At 32.7% G+C, this 17,219-nt stretch overlaps 3 protein-coding genes across 3 annotated transcripts in view; 1 reads left to right on the top strand and 2 right to left on the bottom strand.

Moving 5' to 3' along the window:
- The window catches only part of LOC141399475 (uncharacterized), a 107,360-nt gene that overhangs the window by 18,753 nt on the left and 71,388 nt on the right, over positions 1 to 17,219 (top strand). The window lies entirely within an intron of this gene.
- LOC141399478 (monocarboxylate transporter 9) lies at positions 1,727 to 9,585 on the bottom strand. The gene is made up of 5 exons (XM_073978330.1): positions 9,251 to 9,585; positions 8,175 to 9,188; positions 7,968 to 8,112; positions 3,359 to 3,479; positions 1,727 to 2,680 (listed from the first exon to the last, which is right to left on the bottom strand). The coding sequence occupies exons 1-5, from the start codon at positions 9,326 to 9,328 to the stop codon at positions 2,464 to 2,466; spliced, it is 1,575 nt and encodes a 524-aa protein (XP_073834431.1). The 5' UTR covers positions 9,329 to 9,585; the 3' UTR covers positions 1,727 to 2,463.
- LOC141399477 (uncharacterized) overlaps positions 15,129 to 17,219 on the bottom strand; it is a 31,605-nt gene continuing 29,514 nt past the window's right edge. The window contains exon 5 of the mRNA XM_073978329.1: positions 15,129 to 17,183. Coding sequence (XP_073834430.1) covers positions 17,002 to 17,183 — 182 coding nt within the window. The 3' untranslated portion in view covers positions 15,129 to 17,001. The remainder of the gene's footprint in view (positions 17,184 to 17,219) is intronic.

The following is a 17,219-nucleotide window of genomic DNA, read 5'->3' as shown; positions in this document are numbered from 1 at the left end:
CCACCTAGTTACAAAAAGTACGAACAGAAACAACACGGTGTGCCTTAACCAAATTTAAATGGAAGGTGCTTACACCTGGGAAGTTTTTGCAGATTGTGAAACTACAATGCTCATAGATGAGAAATATCAAGAAACAAAAAAATCGCCGGAGGGATTTGCAAATAAATCGCGATTGAAGTTCACATTTTTAGGGGTTCTTTAGGTTTTCACGATTTTGCTGGGAAACCACGGGTCCTATGTAAATGTTGTAGCTGTGAAAATTCTCCATAAGATTGACCTTTATGATAGTTTCGTAGGTTTTACCGTTTTTCGCTGTTTCGCCTCCTTATAAAACAATATTATTCTCAGTGCGCCTTAACTAACTTTTGATGAAAACATGGGAAGATTTCGCGGATTCTGAAACATCAATGTTCATAGATAAGAAAAATTTAAAAATTAGAAAAAATCGCCGGAGGGATTTTTAAATAAATCGCCATCAAAATTCACAAGTTTAGGGTTTTTTTAGGTTTTTTATTTTGCTTGGAAACCGCAAGTCGGATCGAAATGAGTCTAAAGAAAATGTTGTAGCCGTGAAAATTCTCTACAAGACTGACCTTTGGGCTTTTTCTTAGGTTTTACCATTTTTGAGATATAGAGGTTTAGTTCAATTTTTTAGGTTTTTATCTTAAGTCTTCAAGATTTTGCTGGGAAACCGCAAGTCATATCAAAATGGGACTAAAGAAAATGTTGAAGCTGTGAAAATTCTCTTCAAGATTGGATAATTTTTTTTTTCTAAGTTGTACCATTTTCAAGATACATACATATATAAGTTTAATTTTGGAAATTGCAGTAATGACATTGTTTATAAGGAGGCGATACAGTCCGTGCATTGTCTCAATTTGAACTTCTATATCTCAAAAACGGAAAACCTACGAAAGTATCATAAAGGTCAATCTTGTGGAGAATTTTCAGAGCTACAATATTTTCTTTAGACCTATTTACATAGGACACGCGGTTTCCAAGCAACATCGTGAAAACCTAAAGACCCCTAAAAATATGAACTTAAATCGCGATTTATTTAAAATTCCCTCCGGCAATTTTTTTGTTTCTTGATATTTCTCATCTATGAGCATTGTAGTTTCACAATCTGCAAAAACTTCTCAGGTGTAAGCACCTTCCATTTAAAATTCGTTAAGGCGCACCGTGCATAGGTAAGTTGCAATTACAACAGACACGGCATAGTCCATTCATCTGGTCTTATTGCTTTATTACAGACAACACCCATCCATAACAATAATCCACAATTCTTGCTTTCCATAATTCTTGCTGTTTTTTATTTATATATGTATGTACATATATTTATTTTGATTTTCTTTTATGTATATATTTTGTTTGTCATTTGTGAACTTTGTCAAAACTGTTTTGACACATTAGGAGGACCTCAGGGAAAAATTGTAATCATATGTTTGCTGTGTCCTACCTTGTAATGATTGTACCATAATGTTACGTCAAAATGTTCTTTATGTTGTTCTTTATTGTTGCTTGACAAACTTTTGGCCTGTTCCCGTACTTTATAAAGTGGTAAAAGTTGTAAAAGTCGTAAACGATTTTCATATAAATTTTGTGTACGGGAACGCAAAATGTGTAAAAGTGGTAAAAATTGTAAAAACTTTTTTGTTCTGGAACAGAGCTTTTATGTACCTGGTTTATCCTTTACTTACAAATTACAGGGAATAAACAACAATTGTTAAAGATTAAAAATTAACGTAGGGTATATTGTTCCGTATTACAACGATATAATATATATTAAAGTACATTTATATTAAAGTCAATACATAAGCTTCGTTCCAGAACTAAAAAGTTTTTACACATTTAACATTTTTTCCCAAAATGCTTGTTTGTCGGCTTCTGATCAGTTGACACGCCGACTTTGACATTATTTCCAGATTTTCGGACGTTCCTGCCATTTTTTATTTGTACAATTTAAAAATAAACATGTAAATTGAATATAAATTTTGAAATTTTCCTCCAAAAATGAATTAATTTTAAATTTTTTATTTGTTCCTTCACAAACGTTATTATTTGTTTTTGAAAATTGTATATTAACAATTTGAAAATAAACATAATTCACTTAGACTAATATAAAAAAAAATTTGTGACAAAAAAAAATACACAAAAACCCACTAAAAAAACAAAACAAAAAATAAAAATAAAACAAACAAAAAAATACAAAAATGGTTTTATTTTATTTCTTAATTTTGGAAAATGTGTATGTTCGACTCATTTTTGACAGTTTGCTCTTTTGACTATTTTATCATTATAAAAGTACTGGAACGAAGCTATAAACTACAAAATCTCATTCTTAATATACAATCAATAATTTTTTCTTTTTTTTAATAATATACTGAGAGTATATAGCAGGTGTGGTCGACAAAACCGACCGATCCTTCTTACTTATTTTTTTTTATTAAATACATCTATGGTTCAGCTGCAGTTGGCTTGTATCTTTCCTCTCCTACGGAATTTCAAATATATAATCTCGATAATCCAGGGAAATGCACATAGACCCATAAAGAAGTTCAGACAATGGAATGTTAGAATATAATCTTTAGTCATATCGCGCAAATAGCCCACAAATGGGCCAATGGCAAACATAACATTACCCTGCATAAACATGAATAAACCATATCCTGTAGCAAATCTGAAAAACAATAATTCAAAAAGAATAATTGATTAATATTATACACCCGTGGCTATGAAATAAAAATACACTTCACCCCGGTTAACTACCTCTCATAAAATTCCAAAAAAATGAGGCAGTTATGCGGGAAAGGCAGTTACGAAAATCCCGCATAGCTACCTCATGTGGGTAGTTATAAAAATCTCATCTCAACCTTACAAAAAATGACAACAATAAGAACATAATCGCCAAAAACAAAACGGTGTATAGTAGAATAGTTAATTTCAAGTCTAAAAATATATAAGTTATATTATTTAACCCATAAGAAATTTAGTCATCAGTGAGCATAACATATCACTGGACATCTTCATCACAATTCCGGTAGACATCGAAATTTATTATCTCAGAAATACATCAGCGGAGGTAATAAACCGATAAAAGTATTATTGTATGTTCCTTTTGGGGAAAATATTTGACGGGCAAATATCCGAATTGGGTACTTATAGAAAAGTAGTTAACCGGGAAAGTTTGAACTCATTTATATGAAAAAACGTTGGGGATTTAAGTTGTGAGGCAATTAAACGGGAAAGGCAGTTAAGCAGAGAGGTAGATAACCGGGGTGCAGTGTATATGATTTCTTTGTTGGAATTTGTTTCTTCTCGGTTGATGTTGTAAATCATATCTGACGTCAAAGTTTACCTTTCTTTTGGTAAATATTCTGCAAATATCAACGGCAGTGGTACGTGAATCCATGTGCGAAGAAATCCCATAACGGCAGTTATAATAGCCATTCCCTTGAAATCGAATACATGGAGGAAAACTGTAATAAAATAAACAATGTTACTTATCTCCATCTCAAATCTCTGTACAAAATATTACTCATTGGAACATTTTGTTTTGACAGATTCTTGGAATTCTAGAATTATTTGTGTATCTTTTATTTAGGTTATTAAATTTTATGGCCAATGATGAATTTGTTTACAGTTTGGGAGATAAGTCGCTGTTAATAAAAACCGTCAAATTAGTCTTAGTAGCTACTCACAATTAGATCAAGGAGATGCTGGAAAAAGTATGAAAAACATTTGCATGTGGATCTGCAATTGAATCTTGAAGATACGTTATCTATTAACAAGTTTGAAAAGATAACAATTTTGCTGACGTTTTTAATAGTTCATCGATGAACTCGGTATCATTTGTCATAAACACACATACATATGTAGACTACCTGTAAGATTTCATTTCGTTAGGGCGAAACCTATAGCTCTGCGTGTTGCGTTTAAAAATACAAAAACAAAATACATGTATTTGTTGTTGTTTTCAATTTGAAATACGTGTATTTTGTTTTTGTATTTTTGAACGCACACGCAACACGCAGAGCTATAGGTTTCGCCCTTATGCCATAGACAATGAATGGTATAGACGAATGAACGCTATCACGGAATATGTTCGAATTTAGACTGTTAACCCCACAACTATGCACAAATATTTTTAAGGGCCTGTTCATGTATGTCGATAAGAAAATGAATGCGCAAGAAAAACTACTAAATTTGAGTGTGTTTTTCAAATTTGTTTTTTGTTTTAAAGGAAAAGCAAAGGCAATAATATTTCAAAAACTAAAGTTTGGGTGTGTTTCATGTGCACACATTTTCGTTTCGAAATATATAAACTGGGGGTAAATGTTTAATTTAAGTATGTTATATGCTGTTTATATTAGAGCTTTTTGCAGGGTTAACCTTCTCTATGAGGATTTGTTTGAAATATAAGCAATGGAATTGACATTTAAAACCCAGTCGGTTTGTTAAATCCGGTTATACATAAACGGGGTATTATATTTATATATAACCGGATTTAGCAAACACTGGGTTTAAAATTTAAATATCAATTCATTACATTCACGTCAACCAAATCCTCATAAGGAAGGTTAACCCGACAAAACCCTTTAATATAAACAGCATTTTAGGGTGAAATCCATTTCAGACAATTTTGAACGAATCAACCGAATTGGTCCAAACTTTGGATCTGGTAGTATTTTACACAAAGATGATTCCGTTCGGTTCAGACCTTCGGGTCCACAAAAGTTCAAAATTTTTCTCTAAAATGGCGTGTACGATAACCCTCGAGGGAGTAACCGATATGGTTCAAACATTGTACATCGTAATATTTCTTCCAAACATAGATTACACTGGTCAACACAACTTTTGTTTCAACCGAAGTTGCGGTTGTTTCTAGATGAAATCGACGAGTTATTTTCAAATCCGGTCTCGGGTTTTCTCCATCAGCTCTTGTTTTTGAGATATAGCTCAAAATCGGTTTTTACGAGTTTAACCCAGACTTTCCTTATTTTCGGATACAAACAAATATTTTTTGTGGGTTTTTCGACATATATATACTAAGGAGATGTTGTACGCCCGATACAAATCGTTTTTGAAATAACTATGGTGAGTATATATCAAAAAATATAGAAAATATACGACGGACCTTGTAAAAATTGCATATTTTGAGTTCATATTTGTTAGCTAATTACACAAAATCAACCGTGGTGTAATGATAATCACACGCGCCTTACACTTCGAGTAACAAGTCATATTAGATTTAAACTATGTCCTATAGATTTCTTCCGGGAAGTATCCAAAAACAAGATCTTTTTAGAGTTTTTTTTAGTTTTCGAGGATGGATAATCATTAATTACAATAAATATTACTTAAATAATAACTAGACCATGTCAGCAGTAGACGAGACTACTTCGGTCTCAACAAGGCTGTCAACATTTTTTGCGCAAAGAATCCACAAAAGAAGATAACGATAAAATATTCTTCTCGAAGTTTAAATACATACATAAATATGTTGTACACAGATAGTCCATATTTACATTAGGCAATTTTCTTTGCGGCAATTGTCAGTTTGTTGGTGAGAGAGGGTTTTGAGAGGCAAAGGGTTACCATATGCCTCACATCTCTCACTATCAAACTGACAAATTAAATATGGACATATTGTTTATAGAACATATTATTTAATAAAAATATGTTTTGACAGCAAATTATTGGTATTATTTTATCACCTTCTTTCTTGCACCATGGCCACCGAAATATGTTGTCTGTTCGTGGACATAGTATTAAAAAGCTTTAAAAATCCTACGATGTCCAACAAATATAGCTGCTTGGCACGATAGCTATAGTAATGATTGACTCCCAAAATTAGATCCACTTTCAAAATGGACTATGTGGGATCATTCCTTCAGGTACCTTCTGCGTAAAACTTCAACACTTTTGCGCTATAATCCATATAAAATTTATAGCAAAACGTCCGCATTCATTCGGAAAGTCCACAATCGTAAAGACCCAATTGGAATTTCATAAAATTACTTTAGTATGGAATTCGATTTTAGAACGCCTAAATTTATGAGATCTGTTTCATGACAAAGCAACTGACTTTTTGAAAGTCAGCTTACCTGTCCAGTTTTATGTTTGATGCGTCAAATACATGATCTAAGACGAATATATACCTATATGGGAGTTGTATCCACGTTTGAACCGATATCGATATAATTAGGCAAGATTGTTTCTAGACCAAATTCAGTCACACATTTCAAATTTAATCAAAATTGGACACAAATAGCGTGATTTGTGCACCAAATACCTAAAATCGGACGAAAGTATATATTAGGAGCTATATCCAAATCTGAACCGATTTTAATATAATTTGGTAAATTTTTTCTCCACTAAATTCAGTCACACATTTCAAATCGAATCAGTATTTGACTTACATACCTAAAATCGGGCGAAAACATAATATGAACCGATTTTTACCAAAATAAATAGCGTTCATCCTTTGACCGAAAAAATGAACTTTCCCAATGTTTAATATATTTCAATCTATTAAAAAAGGTCACACAAAAACCAATATTCAAACCATAAAACCACAAACAAAATGTATAAAAAATGTTTAACTGTTTTTCAGAAAAAAAAAATAGAATTTGTTAAAAAATTAAAAAAAAAACTCCTAAAAGTCATATATTCAAAAATGTTTATTTCTGTCAAGACATAAAGTAAATGCATGAATTACAACAACTAACAAATTTACAAAAACAACATTGTTGTTATGGAAAATTTAATTTCAAAGAAAATATTGAATAGTGCGGTCGTTCTAAAAAAATTCTCAGGAAAAACAAAAATAAATTTTGAAAATCCTCTAAATATGTAGAACAAATTTGAATTAAAATGTAACTATAAAGCTTTCAGAACTATTGTAGGTCATTGTTATTACACGTTTACGATAAAAAGAAGTACTTTATGGTAGCAAATTTCGATGTTTCAAATTGCATGAGACCCTATTACATTTTGAAAACCAAATTTACAAAAAAAAGTAAAAACACTTTTTTTACCTTATGTAAATATGCCTTGATTTGTGTAAAAAAGCTATAATTAATATCTGAAATGGTATGAAAAACCACACATTTTTACCCATCCCAGCAAAAAAGGTCCTCCCAAAATCATGGGTTTCGTAAGGGATTTTTGGCAGCCGTAACTACTCGCAAACCCCCTTTCTTCCCCATTATTTTTTACAAGGGCATGTCGCACTCAGTTTGTAGTTATTATATGACCACTAGAATAACTAGTTATTCTGTGGCCACTAGAAGTTGAAAAGTAAGGTGAAAAAAAGTTCTATTTTTAGACAGTTGATGTAGAGAATTTGTTTTTAATTTTATCACACATCTTACTTTTATTTTACTTTATTTTATTTCGCTCGCTGTGCGAGTTGAATACACGAACCCTCTGATTTCTAGCCAAAGACACTACATACTATGCCACGCACACGAACATTAAGGGTTGCTTAAGAACTTAAATGTGCAGTGCACATGTGCACCACGAACTGTTATTTTTTAATTAAAAAAAAAACTCGCGTGCCGACAGTGAGCGTTGAACACACAACCCTAGGATTTATAGTCGGACACACATTCACTGTGCCACCGTCCTCATTACTTAGTGAGGAGCAAAGTAAGTAGGTTTGCCTTGTAATTTTTTAAGAAGTATCCCGTTACTTTTCAGATTACTTGTAATGGGAAAAGAATCTTGTTTACATTACTTTGTAATTGGTTACGTAATGACTAATGGATCCGAATTTTTGCTGGGTACTCTCAGGTAAAGAGAACATAGGAAATTAATAAATGTTTTTGTTCCACATTGAGTAATTAAACTTTTTAAGCATTTGAGATGTACAAATCCTAATTCGCTTTTGTATATCAAACAGAATTCATTAAATCTCGGAATTTAAAATGTCAAGCTGCCAATGTAAAATAGATGCAACTTACCGAAACGAGACAAAACAGTAAAGAAGGATCCAGCTAAGTATATATATCGGGATGGTACTTGTATGAAAACGGCTAAAAACGCTAGGAATATTCGTGAACCCAAATCTGCGGCTGCTCCGATTGCTATAATGCTAGCTGTATCCGGCTAAAATAATGAAGCAAATATTATTTTATGAACTCGTTCTCTTCTTACTGTAATCTCCTCACCCTATTAAAACCCAACTCAAACATATACAAAGGTTGCAGGGTGAAGAAAGCTATATCCGAATATAATGCAAATGATATACCCAAAACTATATTTACATAAATGGGTTTCTTCAGTAGGGTCAAATCGAGGAAATCAACAACAATTTGCCATTTGGAACGTGGTTTCTCATTCTTGCTGATGCTGCTGTGTGATTTGCCTGACACAACAGTTGAGGCACGTCGGGATCCAATTATGTTCAGCATTTCCGGCGAGGCATCACTCACCACCATGGGACCGGACCAATTACCTAAACTGGCAATGCTTGAGCAACGACTGGATAACTTTTCCATCATATGAACGGATAGCTTTCGTGGACCTATACTTGAGGTAGACACTGATAAGTGATTCTTATCCTGGTTTACTTTAATGGAAGGCTTGCGAGTTTCTGTAATTTTTTCTGGCTGTGGTTCAGTTCGGTCTAAATGCTGCATTTCTTCATCCGTACAAGGCACTTCACGCATGTGCCATTCCACGGGCTGCATCAAAAGCATGCCTAAAATGGCATGAGAATTGATGGCAGCTAAGACCATAAGGCAACCTCTAAATCCATACCATTCCAAGAATTTCTGCATTAATACCGGATAGAACATGGAACCCAAACCGATCAGTGATTGGGAGAAACTCATCCACATTATACGCTTCTTGACAAAATAATTATTGAAGGTGGTGTATGATGTGGGCACAATCAGTCCAAAACCAACACCTTGGATCAAACTAAAGGCAAAAATTAATCCAATAGTTGATGTGACAAAAATTTGTAGCACTGAACCACCAAAATACAGGAATCCACCAAATATACCAATATTCCTTAAGCCAAACCGGTTGAAGAGTGAGCCCGAGAATAGCCCAGCAAAGCTGAACGAAAAGAAAAAGGCACTGGTTATAAATCCAATTGCGCTCGTTTCCGCTCCAATGCTTTTAAGAAAATCTCCAAATACCAAGCCAAATGAAGGTAAGGCAGCCAAACCGCTTACCTACAGGAAAAATTTAGCTATGGAAAAAATATGAAAAATAACGATAAAACTAAAATACATACGAAAGGCATCGCCATGCCAATGCAAACGAGTATACCCCAGCCACCGTCAGGAGCTTCTAAACGTGTTCCCGTTTTCATGTTAAGATCTTGCAGACAGCATCAACGTTAACGTTCAAATGATTTGAAGAATCATTTCTCAGGTTGGAAAAAGGTCTACTAATTGTCAGTCATTGTGGGTGTTTCTGCTACAAGTTAAGCAGACTGGAAAAGGGGTGGGCAATGATAACAACGATAAGACTTAACGACTAAACACATCCACTTTATAATGAATCATAAATTAGGCCACAAAGAGATCTGTAAATATAATTACTAAGTGTAAATATGGGTCATATTACTACCTTCTAACAAGTAAGTCTACTAGTGTTTGTTGACATTGCAGCAAAGCATAAAATAATCAGCATGCCGTCGTTAAATTTTAGTTGGCAACATAAATTAAATACCGAAATACATACCGCTCGGTAACTCAAACACAAAGAATGCTTATTTTTAAGTTTTTCCTTTTTATGGTGAAATACTACGAAGTTCGTAGTATGTACTTACGTGATGATTACACACAGAAAAATATATGTTAAAAACTGCAGCAATCATATTGTTACGGAATTAGATTTAACTAATCGCCGTATAGACGTTGTTTTATTCCCCAGTACGATTTGTACCAAATAAAACAGGGTTCGTTTTAGATTACGTTTCTACAATGTTTTATTTACTTTATTAGACTTATTCGGGATCAACTTTAATTACTAAGCACACAGCTTGTCTCTAGTTAGCACGCAACTCTTCTTTAACCGATCTGTTCAGTTCAACGCTTAAAACACAACTAACTCGTCGTTGCTGATTCCACCTGTATTTATCTCAAAATCTCTTTGTTCAAGAATTCTCCAGAACACATCTCGCAACCACTCGAATCTGTGCAACGAACACACAGACGCACATTTGCACTAAGCGAACAACCACATTCACATACATGGGCGAAGATCAATACAAGTGGACAAGCACACTAATGACGTAATTACAAAAACAAACAAATGCAAGAAATAGCAAACCAAACGATAATTACATGGTTATGGCAAAACAAACAAAAGCACATTAATAAAAGGTAAAGTAAGAACTAGAATGATGAAGAGAATTCTATCCAATATCTGTTATTGTAACTCGATTTAAAAAATCTACGTTACAATTCAAATATTAAAATTAACGGAAATTAAACTAAATTAACTTAAACCTAACAGTTACATTCGTAACAATATAATATGTTTGGATGCAAACATAAATATGGTTGCAACAGTCCCCAACATAACATATGTTTGGATCCAAACATATATTTTTCTGTGTGTAGACATCGGATTTTTGCATGTTTTTTATTTCTTATCCGATTGGACTCAAATTTTGGATCTAGGCGTTTAAAGGTCAATTTTTCGATTTATGGGGTCAACATTAAAAAATATGCAAATATGCCAATAATATGCAAAATACACAACAAATATGCACAATATGCTGAATATGCAAAAAATACAGTTTTTGGCCGAAAATCGTCATAAAAGCCTTCAAATTGTCAATTAAAGTTGGAAAAATCTTCAAAGTATTCTAAATTAAAATTGTTGGTCATTCAACGTCGATTTTTTAGGAGATTATTATATTATTGAGATCTCTTACTATATTGTGGTGTAGGGTATAAAAATATGGGATTGCAATAAAATTTTTTATTATTAAACTATACAAAAATATAAACAGCCTGTTTCACTATGTCGAACGAAAATGAAAGAAAAACTACTTAAATCGTGTATGATTTTCAAATTTTGTAGTTGTTTCTAAGCAAAAAAAGTCAATATTACCACGAGAAGCAAAGTTTAGATGTTCTTTGTTCGCATTAATTTTGTTTCGACATAGTGAAACAGGCCCAAAACTTGATAAAATATCAAACATTTTATGTAAAATTCAATATTTTCTTTGTCTTAATTTGTAGCATTAGCCTGGTTTTAACTCAAAGGAAACAAATCGATGTCGGATTTTTTAAGGCGGGGTGTGCCGCCTAAACTGTTTAGTTTTGTTTACGATTTTAAGATTGCCAAAGTTTGAGCACAATTGGAATATGTTAAAACATGTTACTGGGGCCTCGAAGTTATGTAAATCTCGTTTTTTGACTATTTGGCGATTTCGGCGACACATATCTGTGCCTGTATTATGCATTAAATTAAAGGCCATTCTGTTTATTTTATGTTCAAAAACAAAATACGTAATTATTACTGAATTCAAGATAACATAGCCAATGTCCCGATTAAGTGGTTGTAATCTGTGATGAGCTTGACTCCACAACTTTCAAGTTGTTTACCATCCTTTGCGCCTCCTGATGCCAAATGCATCGTATAATCTGAATGACCATCTGTCCCAAAAAGAATCAAGCGTGGCTTCAAGAAAATCTTAAACATGAAATTATCATTGCTGCTAGACCCTTGTTATGTGTCCTATAGGAACGTTACTCGTATCATTTTGGTTACAGTGGAAGTTCTCGGAGAGGATCCCAACAAATATAAGATCTGTAGAAGTTTTATCCGTGAACATCGGAGAATAAACCGTGAAAAATACTCGCAACAACTTCAATGAAAGCTTAAGATACCTCAAAACGAGGCTATTTGCATGCACTGGCATGGAAAACTATTGCCAGATATTCTCAAAACAGAGCGCAAAGAACGAGTTGCTGTTGTGGTATCACATGGGGGCAAAGAACAACTCCTACCCGTTCCTGTAACTGACAGTAGCTCAGGGGAGAAACAAGACCTAGCAGTGTACAAATGCCTAGAATAATGTGGTCTCACCAGCTCGAGCAGATGTTAGGTCGAGAGCTACAGTACCTGCGTAAGACTTATTAGTAGTATTGTTGAGATGGATTTTGACTGCAAATTTGGAAGCACATCCGCACATCAACCAAACATATTCAAGCGATCTGTATAAGAATAGCTTGCGATTGACAAATCCAAGTTGGATGTAGGCGAGAATGTTTTAAAACTACTTCCCAGCTATCTTCCCAATAACAAGAGGCCGTAGAAACCAGGGTTTCGGAGTCGAGGTATTTTTAGAACAACTGTCGAAATTCCTAGAAAAAGGTCTACCAGACGTAATTGAGACTTACTTGTTGTTCAACAGATTACACATTGACTCCGAATTTCTTGAAGAATATCCTACAACTTGGCCACAGAATATAAATTGCCAGGAGGGGCAAAGGATGGTAAACAACTTGAAAGTAGTGAATGACTTAGCAGAGCAAGAAGTCGAGTTCATCACCAAGTAGTCATCTGTACCCTGATGGCATAAAAACCATCTGGGTAAATAAGAACAAAATGTAAAAGACATTTGTTTTCATTCCCAAAAATTGATAATATAGGAGGAAAAATGGGGTTTTTTCACAATAGACTACAATTTTTCTGTTTAAAGTTATCTTCAGACAAGTCAATAAAATATAGAAATGTATAACCACAGCCACAACTTTCAAAATACCGAAAATATATCCAGATCTTAACCGATTTTGATATAATTTGGCACATTTATTTCCAGACCGAATTCAGTCACACATTCCAAATATCATTGAAATCGGACTTATATAGCTTGTTTGGAGCAGCAAATACGCGAAATTGGCCGTAAATATATATGGGTGCTATATCCAAATCTGAACCGATTTCGATATAATTTGACACATTTATTTCTAGACTGTATTCAGTCACACATTCCAAATTTCATCGAAATCGGAAATATATTGCGTGTTTGAAAATACGTGAAATCGGCCGAAAATATATATGGGGTCTATATCCAAATCTGAACTGATTTCTATATAATTTGGCACACTTATTTCTAGAGCGAATTCAGTCAAACAATCCAAATTTCATCAAAATCAGACGTATATAGCGTGTTTGTTGCAGCAAATTCGTGAAATCGGGCGAACATATATATGGGAGCTATATCCAAATCTGAACCGATTTCAATATAATTCGGCACATTTATTTCTAGACCGAAGTCAGTCACACATTCCAATTTTCATTGAAATCGGACATATATAGCGTGTGTGGTACAGAAAATTCGTGAAATCGTCCGAAAATATATATGGGAGCTATATCCAAATCTAAACCGATTTCTCTCTCACTACAGAAATCAAGGTGAGTTGAACAAAAATATTTAATTATGGACATTTTTTATAGAAAAAATCGTCAAAAACGAATATTTTGCATTTGTAATGATAATCATTTGTATTTATTTGTGTTTTACGTTGAAAGTAAAAAATAAACAATAAGAAATTCTTTGGCAACTATACATGTTCATCCGTTTATCAATGAAGCAAGGAAGACCTCAATCGAGTTTGGCGTAATTTGGAGGAGGAGTTGAAGTTGGCCTAAATTTTTCAGATATGGGAAGCGGTTCAGAATCATAGGATGACAACAGGAATGGAAGAGGACACAATCAGGAGCAACCCCTTTCTGCAACTCACTCGTGAGAAGCTCCCTACGTGAGTATTCATGATCGCTATAAATGTACTGCCCGACGACAGATTTAGATTTTAAAATTTGCTTTTAAAAAGTTCGATAGTTGCGATTTCATTTTTCACTGTCACGGTTGATTTGCAAAGCGACTCAAGGGGACTGTATCACTGCAGATCGATATCAAACAATTCTCCTTTGACGATTTGGATGTCCATTGGGGTGGATCGAATTGATGGTTGGGGTCGAACCTCGACAGATATCTTAAAAACTCAACGAGTTATCGTCAATTTACTGAATAGTTGCCACATTCAATGAATTTCGTAGACTGAATGAAGCAGTATTACATTCATCCATTAGTTTTAAGCTCAATTGTAAACATATGGTCTGTTCCAGAACTGCAATGATCTACAATTTTTTTATATCATAAAGGAAACATTGTTATCATAGTAAAAAATTGTAGATTCTTGCAGGTTCTGGAACCACGTTTTTTTTTAAATTCTTAGAAAGTCTCAAAAATATAATAAATTTAATAAGTTTTCTCGCAAAAAAATCTCTGCGCTAGACAAATGTTGCAGGGTAGAAATAAGCTTAATGTTTGCTGGCATCTAATTGGTTGATACGTTGATTTTGACATCTCTGCTAGATTGCTTGCAATTTTTGGCATTTTTCCGTTCCCGTACTTTTTGAATCAATTTTTGACAGATTACTCTTTTGCTAGCATTTCCATTAAAAAGTATTGGAATACAATGCGCGTAAGAAACTGTCAACACATAGGTAACGTTACCGTAACGTAAAAGTCTTAAAACACTCATATATGGCAAATACTTTGCAAAATTATGAATAAAAATCTCCAATGCTACCATATATTTTAACAAATTACACGCCTCGGTAAATAATACGTAGAAAATACTAAACGCGCAGGTAGCAAGCTAAAGATTGAAACAACGGGTATTAGTCATAGTTTTTAGAGGACTTCCTTCTTTAAATTAATACGTATTTTGTCGATGTTGTTGGTCCAGTCAATTCATTTTCTAATGTACAAAGCTTTGAAGTATTAAACGCCATGGTGGCGAATTACTTTAGTATTTCACAAAAATAAATGTTGAACCGTGATACGCACTAGTGTAGGCTGTGTACGTCCCGAATACAGCCTTTGCTTACTTGTTGAATATTAATTTTAATTTCAAAATTTATGATCCAAAACTGCACTTTTGAGCGTTCATAAATGCAACACGTAATGTTTTTGGGAAATCAGTGTTGCCTCACAATAACGGTATGTATTTGAAAATCTGTGTTAGAAGTCAACATAGAACCCCAGACGAATGTATCAATGGCATATTTTGGTAACACATCGAACCCATTTGATTTTATGTTATCTTTACTGAAAAATAAAACACATTAATAAAATAATATTTGGTTATTTCATTTTTTAATTGTTAAAATTTACACTTCTATATAACAATGTTTTTGTTTAAAATGTTTAATTTAATTTAGCTTGCATATGTATATTTATATAAGACACATACATTGCATTCTATGTATATATTGCCTATAAAATTTCGAAATTTGTTAAGTAAAACATGTCTATTAAATTATGAACATTTTAGACATCTTCAAACATTTTAGATTAAAATAAGTACTGGCAAAATTGTATGTTAACGAAATGACTAAATACATATGTATACATTTACACAGACATACCTCCATATGTATAACATGACGTACATGCATTTGGTACGCTTCTTCGTGTCGTGTGCTCACATATTTATGGTACATTGTACAACTAGGGTCTATCATAATAAGTACTACTATTTTTATATAAAGTTTATAAAAATATATATTGGTCTTTGTCAAGGATTTGCGTGGTATATATCTCTTTGATTTGATCAATTAAATTAAATGTTAAAATAATATATGTATATTAGAGTAGGATGTTAATATGTAATTTCATATAGGAATCATTTATGGATAAACATTGTTGCCAAACAACATTTCCTTGGTTTTTATCGGTTACGTGTTATATGTATATCGAATGCCGCAAATTTGTTATCCTTTGTGGAAAGTATATTAATTTCTTGTGTAAAATCATTTAGCAATTCTGTTGAAAAACGAACGATTTGATGGGAATGTTAAAAATATTTCCACACAATTTAAGTACATTAGTATCAAATATTTCGCATAATTTGGTGACAAAAAAAAAAAAAAAAACTATTTATGTAGGTAACCAAAGTTTGAAATTCCCGATGGAGTGACATTTATAAATTTGTCTATATATGTATATGGATATTTTTAAATTTAAATGTTTATTTGTTGTTCATGTATGTATATAGTTTGGATTCGGTCCCCTACTCTTAGAGTATACGTTAAAATATTGTATATATGTATGTATATTGGCATTAATAGATTTCAGTACATTTCCATTTAAACGTTTCTTTCTTCTCTAGAAGAGCTCTTTAGTATTAAAGAAATAAAACATATTTGTTAATTTGTTCAAAATCAAATTAAGTCGAATACAGCCTTTAATATCATATCGAAAACAAAAATACATCTTAAATATAGTTTGTTTATTTATAGTTTCTAATATACAACATAACATTATGTATATATAACTAGTAATTTTTGTTATAGACTAATCTTTTTTTTCTGTTGAGCAAGGCATTTCTAAAATGTCATTTCCTAAGTCCCATTAAAATTGCCTTACTTTATTTTAATCGCTTCAATGTAATAGAATGTGAGAGCTTTATTTCTATTCACTTAAAGATATTATTATTATTAATATATTTTAAACTATCACATATTAATCTTATCAATATTAGTACATATGTATATATAAGTTAAGCGTTCATTTATTATAAAAAATACTGTAACTACAACATTTTTAATAAATAAACGATGAAGTGAGGGCATGATTTTAACATGTAAGAGGAATTGTTTTATTTTTAATTAAGTAACAAGACCTTTGAAATTTAAGCTATAACTTCAAATTAAATAAATCATATTTAAACAAAATTGTTTGCCTTTTTTATTTGGAATCACAAATTGAAATTTAAAAATGAAAATGTACTTGCTATTTGTGGTTGCGTCTTTCTTGTTTATGTTTCTATTATGACCTTTGTGATTTTTACACTTTCGATGAAACCGAAAGATGAAACTTTGTTGACCGTTAAGAGTGCTGTGTTTGAAAAGCTTAGCACAAACACACACACACGTAGAAATTGTTCTAATGTTACAACTAGTAATAATTTTGAAATAAATAGGACTCTTAATTTCTGACCAATACTCATACTACTGTTTGTTATTAACATCTGTGGTTGTGGCATCAGTGACGTCACCATTGGCAGCAACTTTCCTGCGTCGTGAATAATCTATAAGGTATTCTATGCTCCAGGCAATACCACAAAGGAAAATACACACACTTTGGGCATGAATACAAATAGGATAACTTTGGGTAACATCACGAATGAGACCTGTAAAGGAAAACGATTCAATTTATTGCGTTTGAT

The sequence above is a fragment of the Musca autumnalis genome, unplaced genomic scaffold (assembly GCF_047663935.1).
Source record: "Musca autumnalis isolate F117 unplaced genomic scaffold, ASM4766393v1 scaffold_3, whole genome shotgun sequence".
Lineage (NCBI taxonomy): Eukaryota > Metazoa > Arthropoda > Insecta > Diptera > Muscidae > Musca > Musca autumnalis.
Note: the sequence above shows the minus strand (reverse complement) of the source record. Positions and strands in the feature narration are given on the sequence as shown.